Below are 15389 nucleotides of genomic sequence, written 5' to 3'. Positions count from 1 at the left end.
AGAGAGATTTCAAGGAAAAAGAAGAGCGTGGGAGGAACATCACTACTGATATGGAGACCAAAGTCAGGAGACAGCTATGGATAGAAGTGCTGTGTGAGGTCTTCACCCCAACACAAAGGGCTTAAACATCCCTATGTGAAAAAGAGAAGGGCTGCAGAGCAGGGGGGGGGCAGCAGGGACCCCAACACCTGGGGAGCTCTCTGTGAGAGGCACAGGGCTCACCCTCTCCACAGTTAACCCCAACAGCTGCACAGAGGGCAGAGCAGAGGTCTTGGTGGCTCCCTATGGATACAGGTTTTTAAGTGCCTCACTCCTGAGGATTAGCTCAATAAAGGAAAACAGAGCTATGCTGGCCCTTAGGAAAGGCTAGAACCTGCCCCCAGGCTCAGAGCAGAGCCACACCAACAGCTTCCATAAAATATTGGTACTGGAAGTGAAAAAAACTGATGTAGAGGGAAAGGAACTTGCTTAAAATATATTTTCATTAAGTTACATACTACCCCAATGTTTTTGGCTTCTACTATGACAATTAAATGCACATAACTATAGACCGGAGTAATTGCACATTTAAATAAGAAAAGGATTTCTAGAATTACTTTGAAAATGAATTAAGACTATTTGTCACTCAGCAGTCACAATTACTTGTGTGTCAGGTGACTTAAATAAATTTTAATCCAAATCAGTCAGAACATTGATAATAGGTTTATTTGGATTAAAAAAAAAATAATCATTGAGACCAACAAGCGAACATTCAATCTCCTAGAGACAATGGGGAAATAGATAAATCTGTGAGGGAGCAGGTAAATGTTATGGCTAGATAAATGTCCAATATAGCTGGACAGGATGTGCCTGAGCTTGTCTGGCCCATGCTGCTGAACCAAATAGTGGCAGCTGTGGTGTTTTACCCCAGAGACACTTTTGGCTGGCTGGATGCTGCAGCTGGGCACTTGGAGACAAGTCCAGGCATGCAGGAGCTCTGGTGGTGGTGGGATGGAGCCTCCTCCTTTAAGAGGGTCTGTTCCTCAGGTTTACCTCTGGCAGAGAAGCTTTAAGGGGATGGTGAAGGAAAGGAGTTGGTTCTGATGGAGGGTTTCAACCCAGAGCTTTATTCTGGCCCACAGGCCACTGAATGCAACAATAGCTCCAACAGAACTCCCTGACCACGTGGTTGCTGTTCTTTTTAACCCCGGGGAGAGGGGAAGGGAAGGGGTAGGAATCCCACCAACCAGGTACAGGAGGGGAGGTCTCAAGGGACAAAGGACACCTGGATGGCCCAATGTCCCCCCCCCCCCCCCCCAGGGGTAGAGGGCATCCTTTGAATCTGCCAATCACTCGACGCCCTTCTGGAATTCTAGGACTGACAGACAGTGCTTGGCAGGGGTCAGGGAGGGGAAAGGAGAGGTGATTGACACATCTGGGAGGGAATCTTCAGGGGAGGGACCCGAGGTTCTGGGGTAAACCCTGAAATCACAACTCAACAGCTTTTGTGTTAAAAGCCCAGCCTGAAGGGAAGGCGCGGGCAGCGCGTACTTACAGAGCACTGCAGGTGGAGGAGGCTGGAGGCAGTGGTGAAGGCAGCCCAGGTGATGAGGCCATTGTCACCGTGTCCCCACTGTGCCAGGACGCTGTCAGGGTGCACAGCCACACCTGCCCCTGCCAGGGCCTCGCCCACTGCCCGTTCCAGGGCGGCCTCGGGCAGGCAGGGGCTGGCAGAGCCCAGCGGAGCCCGCACCAGATGGATGCGGGAACCATCAATCCCAAAGGATAAGAGGGCTTCTACCGTGGTGTACGTGTCAATTGTGTTCCCATAGACAATGATGTTCCCTAAGAGGGGAAAAAAAAGAGTGAAAAATTTCTAAGACATACAATGAAAACCTTATTAGTATAACTCAGATGATAATAATGTGGAATTGCACTCTTTGACCCTCTTGTTTCTCTGATGCTATGAAGCAAACAATGTTACCTAGCAACAGCAGCTAAGATAATTTAGTGAAGAATCTGTACAAAACATCCCACAAAGTAGGCAAGTACTTAACACAGAAATATGATATTCATCCTGATCCCATAATCTGAATTATTTTGATTAAAAAGCCTCTAGGGGTAAATAAATAAATAAATACATACATAAATAAATAAATAACCATTTTTATTTTGTTCTCCCCCTCTCCCTAATTTTGCTCATTCAAAGGACTGATAGAGGGGGGAGCGGTCAGAATCAAATTCAATACAGCATTCAGAAAACCCCCACAAACCATGGAAAGGCCAAATTATAGAAAACAAGCCCTTGTGCCACATGGAGGTCACCAGTGCTGCCACTCCCTTCTGCCAAAGCCTGATCTCCAGAGAATGGGGATGTACCTGTCCCTGGTGGTGAGGAGAGCTCAGCACAGTGCTGAAGGCAGCTGCACATGGCACAATGCCCAGCCCAGAGCCAGTTCCATCCCTGCTCACTGCTGGGAGCTCAGCAAGCTGCAGGCAGCCATCCATCCGAGCAGCTGCCATGACAGCAGCATGTAGGAACTGCTGCTCCTTCTGCAGAGCATCAGCACCAGCACAGAAACAGTTCCTGAATCCAGCCCCATCCTCCTGACCTGGGCAAAGGGAGCTCAGACCTGATCAATCCCTCCTGCCTGGCACTGCACAGCTGCAGGGCAGGGCCCTGCTCATTCTTGTCCTGAACTGCTGCCACTTTGAATGGTACAGTCAGAGCTGAGCAGGAACACGAGGAGGGGAGAGTCTGTTCTGTGTGAGCACGATAGGGCTCTCTAGCCTAAGGGCTAAAGCCCTCCTGACAATAAGAGAGGCAGAGCCGGGAGGCAGCAGAGCAGCTGTGTGTTTTATCTCAGGATGGTTTCATATAAAACCCTGACATTCCTCTGAGCAAGACTGAAACGTGCTCCTCTCCCTTTCATTCTCTCTGCCCTCTTCTTGGAATAGGAAGCATGTCACCCTGGTTCTTTAAGATTTTCTAAGCCTTCTGATGTTGACATTCTTGTAGTGAACTTTCTCACACACTTTCTGTAAATAACTCATTGTTTTGCGTTCCTTTATGGAGGAGGAGAGAGTTGATGGACTGTTGGTTTGACCAGTGTCATTGGAGAGGTGTCACTGTCACCCTCCAATACGCTGTCACTTTTGGAAAACTATAAATGTTGGAGTCAGAAAATAAACTTCCCCTTTTTTCCTTCACCTTGAGAACAGTGGTGTGTGCTTGTGTTCTTTCGTGTCCTATAGTGACAGAAGCATTTGTCTGTTGTGTGACCCACTAAGCCTTTAAGCAACCCAGGCAAAATGGAACTCCTCTCCTGGGGCTAAGGACCCTCATCTGAGGGTCAGAGCCCAGCCCTGCAAGCTCTCTGTGCACCACACACCCCACAGCCATGCCACACTCAGCTGCCCCAGCCCTGAGCAAGTGGCAGGGTCTAGAGGGAGGCAGAAACACCTCCACCTGCCTGCCCACATCAGCTCCTGTGTTTCAGATGTGTCCTGTCAGTACAAGGATGCCCAAAAACCACCTTCCCAGTGCTTTCATGTTTCTCACCTGGGCAGTGCTGCAACCAACCCACGTTTGTCTCAGTGGCGGCATTTCCATCTCACCACAAGTGACAGCATCCCCAATGCCCTGAATTGTATTGTTTCATGGGCTAAGCTAATCTCACTGCACCATGTTTTACTACAACACTAATCTGAGCATGCACACAGCCCGAGCTCCCGAGAATATTAATGATAAAAATGTTAACAGATGTTCTACTATTCCCCTTTTACCACAAGGTTATTTCATCTGTCCCCATCAGTTTGGCTGCTTGTAGGTGCCAAAGAAACATCTCTCTTCATATCTGCCAGAGAAAAGACTTGCCCCATGAGGACACTGCACACCAGTGACAGAAAACATGTTTCTACTGTTCACAGCCATGACCCGAGGGACAGAACCATTTTACCTGCAAATGTACCAATTTGAAAACATAAGAAGAAAGAGATCTTACTACTTCCATAAATATCATATAGAATACAGGAATGCTCCAGTGTGTCCATTTCTGGCCTGACTTCCCAAGCCACAAGAATCTATCCCATAGCTAGTGCCTGCCAGGACACCTGGCTGCAGCTACATTGGCCTCAGGAGAGTGCCAAAAGAGAAGACAGATGTAAGCCTGATTGTTTTTCCCTGCTACAGCAGGGTGTAATTCAAGAAGCAGCCCAGCAGAACCAGTGGGTAAAGACCAGCTTTGCTCTACTCATTTGTATTAACTCCATGTGCTGACAGTGCAGGCCAGGATGTGGTGTGCAGGTGCCAACAGCCTCGTGCTACATGTAAATGTTTTCAACTTGCAGGGAGTGAAACATAGGAGGAGTGAAGAGGATGCTGTGGCTAGAAAAGGAGGATGAGGAGGGCTTCCCTGAGGCACAGCCAAGAAAAGCTCAATTCTGACTGCAGGGCAAGGCTGGGCTGAGACCTTTCACCCTTGGGCAGCACAACCCCCTCAGAGAGAAGCTCAGTTCCTGCATTAGACACTGGCATTTGGGGATGGACAAGATCAGATGAGAGTCCTACATTTCTCAAGGAAAATTAAAATTCTGGTTTATATGGTAATATTAAATACAACTGCATTAGATCAGGGAAAGCAATGCTCCTTTATTGACCTCTTGTAAATCAACAATTTACTGCTTCTGCTTATTACAATATTAGTGGCTTTTTAGATGACAGTGCTAGTAGTCTAGGAACTGCAGATATTCATTATGGACTGAAATTATGTCCACTAAACAGAGAGCAGTTCCTCAGGATGCTTTTATTATTTAACTACATGAAAATGTATGTATCTGTGAGTAAACATAATAACCTTCTACAGAAAAAACAGCCATAAATAAAGATCATTACAGTAGTTTTATCGTTTATTACCTGAATGTCAGCGTCCTGCTGCAGAGCAGACTCATTAATTTTCCACAAGTAAGAAGCACAAGATTTCAGTGACCCTAATGTGACCTGAATCTTTGCAGTTTGCAAAAGCCAAAGGAGAAACCCAGTATGAGCTAAAGCATTGGTGGCTCCAGTCAGTGATTCATGCACTGGAATTTTAATGCAAGAGTATTCCGACAAACACACTTTTAATAAGGCAGTAAACTATGCTTAGGTGAAGAGAAAAAAAAAATTGCTTCATTTTGGGCCATTAAAGCAGTTTTGTTCCTTACTTTACTTCCATCCTACTTTTATTTCCATGGAAAGTGCAGAGCTAATAGGAGATGAATTTCAATTAGTCCCAATTACAGCTGTAATAGGTTCCATGCATTAGGTGGCTGGGTTTCATCAGCAAGCCACAGTGGCAGCCATGGGGCCAGTGCTTGCCCTGCTCACAGGCCCTCAGCAGAAAGCCCTCCCAGAGCCCTGGCACAAGTGTCAGGACTGAAGGAACAATGTTGGTAAGAAACACAGCTGGAAGAAGAAGAAGCAAGGTGAGGAATAAGAGAAACTGAGATCCGTGGAGCAAGACCTCTCCAGCTGGGCACTCTGCACAGCAGTAGAGAATGTGATGGGAAGAGCAAGGAGAGGGAAATGAAGCCAGAGCAGGGGGAAAGGGGAAGGTGTCACATCTCTCCTAGACCACATCTCCAAAATTGCCTCCAGACCATCCTCATGCTAGTGTGAATTTACCTTCTCTACACATGAAGCCAGGCCAGGGCCTCATTAAGGGATGCAGCTCCACCTTGCAGCCAAGGCCAGCAGCAATAACAAAGTGAAGATGAACATCCCATGACTCCAGCAGTGCTGCTGGAGCAGGTGCACTCATGCCAGGGCAGGTGAGACAACCTGATTGTGCCATTTGCTGCAGAGTGACTGATCCTCCTGGCACCTGCATCCCAGCCAGCAGCTGCTCCCAGGCACAATCCTGCACAGGGGCACCAGAGCACATTCCAGGACTGGGCACGCATGAAGGACTAGCAGCAGCAAACAGGGAAAGCTAACATCCTCATCTGTCTGTGCTGCTGTAGCAGCTGGAGACCAGGTAAGGCTATGTGGGCAGGGCTGGCACCAGCTGGAGGACAGGTGGAGCTGGACTGCTCCAGAGAAGCTGGCCAAGAAACACTGCCATGTTTATGAACCCCTGTGCTCAGCACAGCAAGACCTGGAGGACGATAAAGGAATTCCCAGTGCTTTTAGAACTTCCCTAAAGGACTGCCAAGCAGGTGTGAACCTTGCACCACACCAAAGCACTGCCAATTCTCATCACACTCCACAAACAAGGCAGGTAAAACACATCTTCAGGAAAGTCCTGCTCTTGCACCCTGCCAGCAGGAATTCCCCACAAGGACAGCTTTCCAGCTCTGAACTGTCCTGACTCAGAGCCAGCAGGAACTGACATTTCATGAACTCATTGAATCTTTGGTGTCTGTTTTTCTATTCAAAGCTGACTCAGAAACCTGGATGGTCCCAGGTATTTTCCACAGTGCACACACTAGTGAACATACAAACAGAGAACACATAACAAGGTTGAGGAAATACAGGGATGGTGCACATCAGCATAAATGTCTGATTTTAAGGGTAAAAAGTACCAGGAACTTGCAGTTCTATGTGAAAATTTGTCACTGATGCAACTGAATACAATGCTGACAGACACTTCCTAATTTAGGCTTATTTTCTTTGTGTTATGCCACAAATCTAGATATTTTTCTATACAGTAGAAAACCACATCCACTAATTAAATTATTATTTCACTGGTGAATTAATGACTCCAGACAGATTTGCATTTGGGACTCATTTGGTTTTCTATAATAACTGCAGATAATTAATCTATCTCAAACCTTTCTTTCCCAGCTAAATATGCTGGGTATCAAAAATAACGAAAAATTCTAAATTAATCTGGAAAACAAAGCACAGCAGATTAAAGACTGTTAGAATTCATCAGGCACCAATTATACCAGGGAATAAAGGAAGTAATAAGCCTAAGAAACATTTCTGTAGGTGTGTGTGCTTACCTGTGGACCTGATGAGGTGTTCCTCCAGCCACAGTGCTGCCTCCAAGCAGTCCTGGGCATCATTGAGAGTGAAGAGATTGGAAGGGACTTTCTCTGTGTATCTCTGTGGCCACTGACTCGTGATTTCACTGATATATTCTCCCATGGGAGCCAAGGCCTGGAGAAATGAGTCAGTGAGTGGATATGGCACAGAGTTGGGGATGTTAAAACACACTGACACCCTCACTTTGGCTACCTGAGGGCTCCTGTTCTGGCACATCCCAACCCTTTGTCACACTCAGCAGCAGCAAACACACCCATGGCCACAGGGAACATGGAGTGTACACGTGTGCATGTGGTCCCTGTTTCCTGTGGGATGTGGGTGATCACTTCAAACAGCCCTGTCAGTGCAAGTGCACATGGCAAACGCCAGGGACTGCACAGCAGAAATGTCCCAACACACAGAAGGGGATGTCAGCAGCTCTCTGAATGACACATCACTTTTAAAGGCTCTGCCTCCACCTTTTGTCAGCAAAAATCAACCTTCTACAATGATAGATTTTGTCCCAGAGAAAGGGATCAAAACCTGCTTGATAGCTCAAATGAAGATTCAGTAACATGGTCACTGTGTAATGCTGCTTTACAATAACAAACTCAGTTTGAGCTGTACAAAGCAAAAAGGCAATCTCATCTCTGACTTCTTCAGCACCACTGAGCCACGTCCTGAACCCTGTTCTCACTGCCAGCCAGATCAACTGAAATACTGCTAGGTCATATAAAACCAGGCATGACACCAAAAGATCTTACTCAACAAGTACATCTCTAAATCATAACACAATATGTTACTAAGCATTAATTTGACTGCTTACCAAATAAGGAACAACTTACAAAAAGGATGGACTAGAGCTCTGTGTAATAAAACAGAAGCCACTCATTTCTTCTTATCCTTTTGTATAGCTTGAAAGTGAGAATAGGTGATAATGATGGAATTTCTCCTCAAAGGCAGATAAAACCTGCCTTTTCCCTTGCTATCTTTACCTTTCTCTCCCACTACAGGTACTTGCCATAAATTATTTTGCAAGTCAGAGTTACCTCCAAACACCTTTTCCTAGGAGCCCTTTTCCAGCCCACATTTCAGTTTTTGTTTCATCCCTGCTGAGCAGTGCCCATGGGCTGCTGTTTAAGTGTGCCTCTGCTCAGAGAAGGGATCACAGACCACACAGCCTGCTGCACACAGGCAGCCAGACACCACTGTGGAATGTGGTACAGCATTGCAGATATTGCTCATATCCATCTCCTGATTTTAAAGGCAAAATGCCTTGCTCACAACTTCTACCCCAAACCACCCAGGTAATGCAAAGTCCTGCAATAAAAGGGCTGTACCAAGCAGCCTGTTTGGTTATGGGGCCTGATGGCCTCATGGGGATACAGGAGGCAGAAGCCACTCTGTCCAGGGAGTCTGAGTGGAAGCTAACCCTGTGGGGCTGGAGTTCAACTTGATTCCACATCTCCCAGGCAGCTAAGGGTCTGCTTCAATCTCACTGGAAACTCAGCTCTGAGCTACAGCACCAAGCAGCACCATGGGCGTGCCTAGGCACGGTCATCATGTGAGATGAGTAATTAATTTGATAAGGAATTCTCTCCATTTCCAAAACTAGGTCAAATGGTGTTAGACCAGCTGGAGTTCAGTCTCCTGTGGCTGGGACCACATGTCAGTTGAGCCTGCTCCTCAGCGGGTTTAATGGTTATGGTGGCAAAAACACCAGCAGCTTTGCCTCCTGCCCAACCCTGAGCAGTGAACTGTCCAACCTTCCTCTCTTCCAGCTTCAGAACCAGCACTGACACAGCCCTACAACCTGCTGCACTACAGGGCTGCAAACTGCTGGTGCTACCCTTGCTAAGGCTGCTCTGCCTAATCCCAGGAACACCACTCAGTGTAGAAAACCTGGAAATACTGTGCTGCTCACTCTGCACACAGCTCACCTGGTAGCTCTGTCCCGTGCACAGAACCAGGTAGTCATAGGGCACTTTCTTCTCAGAAACGACGACGTATTTGGCACTGCGGTTTATGCTCGTCATTTTACCAACCACAACATTAACCCAGGAACAAAGTGACATCTGTGCATAATCTTCATCATTAAAACAGTGGCTGCAAAGAAAAAATATCTGTAGGTGACATTTCAGCAGCTGACAGCAGGCATTAATTAGACATCTGGTGAGCTCAGCCCAGGCCCCCGGTGGTTCTGCCTGCTCCCTTGCTGTGAGTTTACTGCAGCCTATGGTAAAAGATTAGGCATTAGGAAATACTCAGTTACAAATTGACAGCTTTCTGCTGAACCCAAACAAGGCCTTCCAGCACTGGGCCTTACAATCATGTCATTTAAGAACAAAATCAGAAATCTATGCTTTACTCTGCTTTTCCTTTGCAGGCTGATGTGAGGTAGAAGGTTTTAAACCAGCATAGAAAATAATTCAACAGTCCAACTCTTTCTCCAAGACAAGACTTCTTTATTCAGCTTTACCTCAACTTTCCTTCCTTTGCTATTCAACTTCAGCAGTCATAGCTAAGGTAAGACACAAATACAGGGAATGCACCCTACCATTTTAGCATCTGTGTCCCAAAGTATTAGTCCAGAAAGTTTAAAAATAAATAGAAAGCTAGAATATGGTTGTCAGAGCTAGAAGTAAAAGGCAGAGATCTCAAGTCTCCTATTGGTGAGAAAAGTCTCCTTTTCCAAAAGAACTTTTCCACAATGCAAGAATGATAAATACTAAAAGCACACTAAACAGGTCCTGAGTGATGCACTCCAGGATCCTCTGGGTGTGCATGGAGCACACAATCAAGGTGCTCTGACAGTGTGAATTCCATATCAGTACCCTAAAAATCATGTGTTGGCTTGGACAGTCTCAGGCAAGGTTTGCTTTTCTCGTGTTTTAGGGGTGTTACAGCCTGTTCCAAGCAAAAACCATTGGATATCCCTATGTGTGGGAGAAGTAGAAAAGATCTGGAAGCTGCTATTTAAAAAAGCCAATCTTAAAGCAAAACCCAAATGGAACAAAACCTCTTTTAATGCCTCAGCAATGAAAGTTACAATTATTTCCAAAGGCTCGGAGTGTGCCCCCACCAAGGATGTCCAGCCAAGAAAATACCAAGACACACTTACTACTGCATCTGTACCACCCTCTCTGCTCAGAGAGGGCAAAGACAAAGATTCCTGAAGATAAAATACTTCCACACAGATGTGCAACAGACACTATAAAACATGAGGAGAACATTCCCAACTAGGTCCATTGTCACCCCTGAATGCCACTGAGCCTGGCAATGGCCCACCATGGAAATGCACAAGAGGTTGCTGGCCACTCTGCAGATCCAGCTGGGCTCAACTCCATCCCTCCCCAATACTGATAACCTGCACCAGGCAAAGCCTGTTCAGTTAGGTTCTTCCAGTGGAACTGGACAAACCCATTTACAGCTTTGTAGAGCAATAAACCCACAGGATCTAGCCAAAAAGAATGCAACAGGTTTAAAACATGCAGAAAAAAGAATGGCTGGTGTCACACCAGGTGTGGTTTGTAAGACCAGAGCAGCTCTGCAAGAAGAAACACTGTGAACAAACTGTGTGAAAGAAGCTGAGCCTCACCCCTGCCAGGACTTCAGGAGGGGAATGGCCAGTACAGAGACCCTGGGCTTCACCCAGGTGTCAGCTCAAGTCACCACAGAAAACACATGGCCATTAAGAGGCCCAAAAACTTCACTTTCTATGTATAGAAAGTGATGAAAAATATTCCACTTTCTCCCACAGGCCTCAAAGTGATTGAACAGAAGGGGCTGGGCCTATGCTCAAGCATTTGATGCTTTCTGTGGCACCAGCAGCTGCAGCAGAGAGTGCAGGCAAAGACCAGCACTGACAGCTCCTGCTTTGCCATTAATACCAGGACACACATCCCAACACAGAGCTCCTGGTTCCATGTTAATCATTGCTACTAAACTCCCAAAACTGACATTCAGGATGCCACAGGAACAAATACAGTTGATTTCACAACGTGGGGAATTTTAGGATTGAATTGCCAGGCTTTCTGTGATGCTCTGGGTCCTTTGTACTCAGAGATACCAGTGTAAAAAAAATAAGGGAAGAAAAGCACTGACAATTCTGAACTGTAGTAATGCAGAAACCTGTAAATAAAATGGACATTAAGGACAAAGGAAGGTTTTCAAAAGCACCTCTATAATTGAGGTGCACAGCTTCCAGGAGACTAACACTCAAAAATCACAGGGATGCTTTTAGAAATCATACCCTGCAGAGTTCAATTTTCACTCTTAATCTACTTTCAGATTTTAACAGCTAAATCTGTTGAGGTGGCTCTGAACTGTAACTTTCTGTCAGGAAGGATGCTTTGTTAGTATAACTCTTTTCTACAGTGAACTTAGGAAAGAGACTGTGTGCATTTATGTGAGACTATAATTCCTTCATTTGCCAGATTTGCACTTGAACACACCCCTTTCTACAGTACAAAAAGTAATACAGGCAACTACTTTTATGAAACGTCTTGTCAGGGCAAAATGAGATCAGATGGTTTTAAACAGGTTCCCACTACATTATTTTCACATCTTTGTAGAGATTCAATTTGTAAGGTTCAGCAAGCAGACATGGAGCTGTTTTGTCACTTAAAGAGCCAGCCCTTTAGTGCACTGCAGCTCACGGAGGAAAAGATTTGGTGAAATACAATGTAAAGGCTCCAAAGAGTCACATGCCAAATCTAAATAACTTAGTGTAAGTTCATTCCCCAACTATTCAGAATAACTGATCCATTTTAATTCTATGCTTCTCTATGTTCAAAACAATCATCTTCAAGTCCACAGTGATGATTTATCCAAAACAAAACCCAAAAATACTGTATTTAAATGAGAACTATGTACTATGAATTTTAAAGAGGTAAGATATTCTCTGACTAAATGGAAGCTATTATATTTATTGGCAAACAAGGAAGCCTGAAAAGTGTTTGACAGTCCCTAGACAAGGCTCTTCCACCATTTCCCTTCAGCTGTACACAGCCCTGGTCTGGGACAGCTGAGAATGGGGACAGACTGCCACAGCCCAGGGACTGGCACTCACAGCCCATGAGCAGCAGAACTGATGCAGAACAGTTCTGCCAAACTGATCAACAGCAACAATTCCCCTCATATACAGTGAAATCCCCACCAGCATTGGTGGGCTCTGCACCCCACCACACACTGCCCAAAGTCAGTCCCTGTCACATTACCAACATTAATTCTTGTACATTCTTTGGTTCAGCATTACTTAGAACAAAACCCATGGAAGCTAAAAACCAAAGAATATTTAAAAAGTAAGCAGACATCTTGTGTCATTTGTCTTCAGCCTGGAGATTTAAACAATCTAAAAAGCCTCAGAAAGCTGGGCCCACTGTCCAGGTATAACACAGTGGATTCCTGTTCTGAAGTTACTGCTTTGGCACTATTTCCCTATTCATAATTCTATCCAACTCCTCTTGTAGGTGAGTGCATGCTGGATAGACAGACTAGAGTATTTTGGGGCTCTCTACAGATGTATCTAAAATTTAGGACAAGTTCACAAGAATTACAGAGTGTTATGTTTTCTGCAGGAGCTATGGAAGTGTTTAGACATGAAGTCAAACCTGTTAATTAAAAATCTTCTATACTTGGAGCTCTGTAGGTCTTTTCCTGGAAGGCCGTGAATGGAAATCAAGGTCAGGTTGTTGAACTTCAGACGTGGCCTGTGGAAAGAAAAAGAAATGGCCTCAGTTGGAAGAAATTCAGAGGGCACATCCAAGGAACAGTATAGCTCAGAATTCCATGTTCAAGAGGATACAGAAAGCAATTCCTTTACACAGGGTCAAAGTGTTTCACTCTGCCCAGATGCAGGTGTCTCTGGATACAAAGAGAAGAACAATTTCCACCACAGTTTCAGCAATGCTGGGGCGAGGAGGGGGACAAGACTGACAGTATGTTGAACTAAATGTGATCTGACATTTGAAAACAAGTAAATATGATGAGTGATTAAGCCTTCTAATCTTCAAGGCTTTCTGTAAGTTAAGGATGGATTGATGCAAATGGTACAAAGGAATCAGAATGTTTTTTATCAACCAATGTTAATTTGTTATTCATACATTTAAAAAATATATTCAAACATAGTTAAAGGTCATACTTAAACCAAGGAATTTCAAGGTTATGGCTGCCCCTCTCAAAATGCATATTAATAGTTTAATTCTGGATTATGGATTATCTGTGGTAAATCTCCATGCATACTCAGGCCAAACACAAAGTAATAAATAACCTTAATGTAACAGAGTGCATATATTTATACAGATTATGGGCCTGATTCTCATTTAAATTAAGGTCACTCTGCAAAGGTGGATGTAAATAGAATTTGCTTTTCATTTATGGCCACCTTATGCTGCCTGAGTGATACAAAATGGTCTTCATGTAAATGAGAGTGAGCCTGATCCACAAGGCTGAAAGCAGAGTGTTAAAGTGATGCCATCTGCACACCAGGAACGTCGCTCGTGGGGTGTGAACAACTACAGGAACTTCACACACCAACAGAGCACAGCTCCTTGGCATTTATTTACAGGGGATCAATTACATAAACACCCTACACATCCTCCCAACCTCAGAGCAAGGAGGTTTCATTTCGGTGTGGAGCTGAAGTCATCTGCACATGCTGCATGGTCTCTTACCAACGGGTGCTCAAATCCAGGGGCTACAGTAACATTACATTTAAATACTGTTAATATTTAGGATGGAAACTTTGTGAGCCAGCACCAGAAACATGGCATAATCAAAGTTTTAGGCACTATTAATATGCCTCTTTTGCGTGACTGCATGATGATGCACTTTATTGATCTGGTCACATACCATTTTCCTCTGCAGATGCTCTACCTCTACTGAGTCCCCACGCAGGCATCCAGGATTTCCCCAGTCATATGGTATTTGTTCCCTTCTTCCCCATGAGTGGGAGGCTTCAATCAGACCTTTCAGTCAGTACAATTTACCACGTTATGATTTACTTCTACCTCAGCACTCCCATGGCATCCCCATATTAATTCATGTTTCCCACTCACTCATCTCGTAGGCATCAAAACGTTGATTAGCATCTTCTTGGATGAAATGAGACGAAACGAGTCAAATCTTTGGTTTCCCCTTCACACTGAGGAAAAGCCAGGCACAAAGCACGGTGGCTGGCAGCTCCCCAAGGGCAGGGTGGTTCAGGGGCAGAGCTGCAGAGCTGCTGGGGCTGGTGCCTGTGCTCCGAGTGCCGCACGCTGCCCCTCTGGCTCCACACAAACAATGGCCCCATCTCCACACACAGGCAAACCTCTGCTGCTGCTAAGTGTCACAATTTGGTCAGTGTTTAAGCACAGGCTGGAGGTATTTGTGCAAATTATCAGAATCTTTAAATAAGTAACCAATGTCCTACCTTGTGTTCCAAAGGCCTGGCTCCAGAAGCGTGGCTGGCACGCGTGACCTCAGGATTTAAAATACATTTACACACACACACAGGCACTTAAGGACAAGCCTGAGCACTAGAGGGGAGCTGCAGCTCCTGCTGGCACTGTCAGAGTCACCACAGGGTGACAGGTGGGGGATTTTGTGCTTTATTATTTCTAGGCTAACAAAAGGATGGCTCATTTACCACAGCTTGGGACTCCTTACTGGTGACTAAAAGCTCTTAACTGGAGAACAACCAAGGCCCTGGACATGGGCAATGGTGTCAGGACAGGGACTGACTTAGATGCTGCTAATAACAATGCCCAACATGAAACAGGGCAAAGTGGAGGTTCTCATTTGATGAAAAAGTCTTCAAGTTAAGAGCCTGAACCAGTGCAACGTTAAACAAGTGCACCTGCATTTTAGAAGCAAATAATTCCAGCAGGGATTCACGTTGCTGTGGATACAGAGGAAGAACAGCTCAAAGATACTGGTAAAGCAGGGAGGGATTAGAGTATCTAGGGAAATAAGTAAAAGGTGTTAGGTTTCAGTGCAGAGCTCTAGAGGACAGCTACAAAAAGAATCTCAACACTCTTGTCCTCAAAATAAAACAGGGTTACCAATCTATTGAGCATAATCAAAAGGACACAGAAAAGTTTTAGTACTCTTTTTATATATATCCTGGTGTTCATGAATTTGTTAGAGTATTCTCTGCTCATTTTGCTGGATTTTTTTTTTTTTTGCCTGATGTCTATCTGTTTTGTTTTTTTTTTTCCTTCTGTATGTGGCATAATGATGGAGGCTTAGATGGTGGAAACTGCCTGAGCAAATAATTTAATTACTTGCTTTCATTTAACCCCTCATTATCACAACAAGTCAAACCACTTTTGTTACAAAAAATAAAGTGCAGCAAAGCAGTCTCCATGAACCCAAGATCTCATTTTATTTGAAATCTTGCATTTTATAAGATTATTTT

At 45.0% G+C, this 15389-nt stretch overlaps 1 protein-coding gene across 4 annotated transcripts in view; it reads right to left on the bottom strand.

Annotated features, from left to right (window-relative positions):
* CFAP61 (cilia and flagella associated protein 61) overlaps positions 1 to 15389 on the bottom strand; it is a 91079-nt gene that overhangs the window by 25664 nt on the left and 50026 nt on the right. For all 4 annotated transcript variants that reach the window (XM_077176177.1, XM_054629417.2, XM_077176179.1 and 1 more), the window contains 4 exons: positions 12601 to 12699; positions 8929 to 9094; positions 6967 to 7123; positions 1535 to 1824 (listed from right to left, as the gene is read on the bottom strand). In XM_077176177.1, coding sequence (XP_077032292.1) covers positions 1535 to 1824; positions 6967 to 7123; positions 8929 to 9094; positions 12601 to 12699 — 712 coding nt within the window. The remainder of the gene's footprint in view (positions 1 to 1534; positions 1825 to 6966; positions 7124 to 8928; positions 9095 to 12600; positions 12700 to 15389) is intronic.

The sequence above is a fragment of the Agelaius phoeniceus genome, chromosome 3 (assembly GCF_051311805.1).
Source record: "Agelaius phoeniceus isolate bAgePho1 chromosome 3, bAgePho1.hap1, whole genome shotgun sequence".
NCBI classification, from domain to species: domain Eukaryota; kingdom Metazoa; phylum Chordata; class Aves; order Passeriformes; family Icteridae; genus Agelaius; species Agelaius phoeniceus.
The sequence above is the reverse complement of the archived record's forward strand: the minus strand, read 5'-3'. Positions and strand labels throughout refer to the sequence as shown.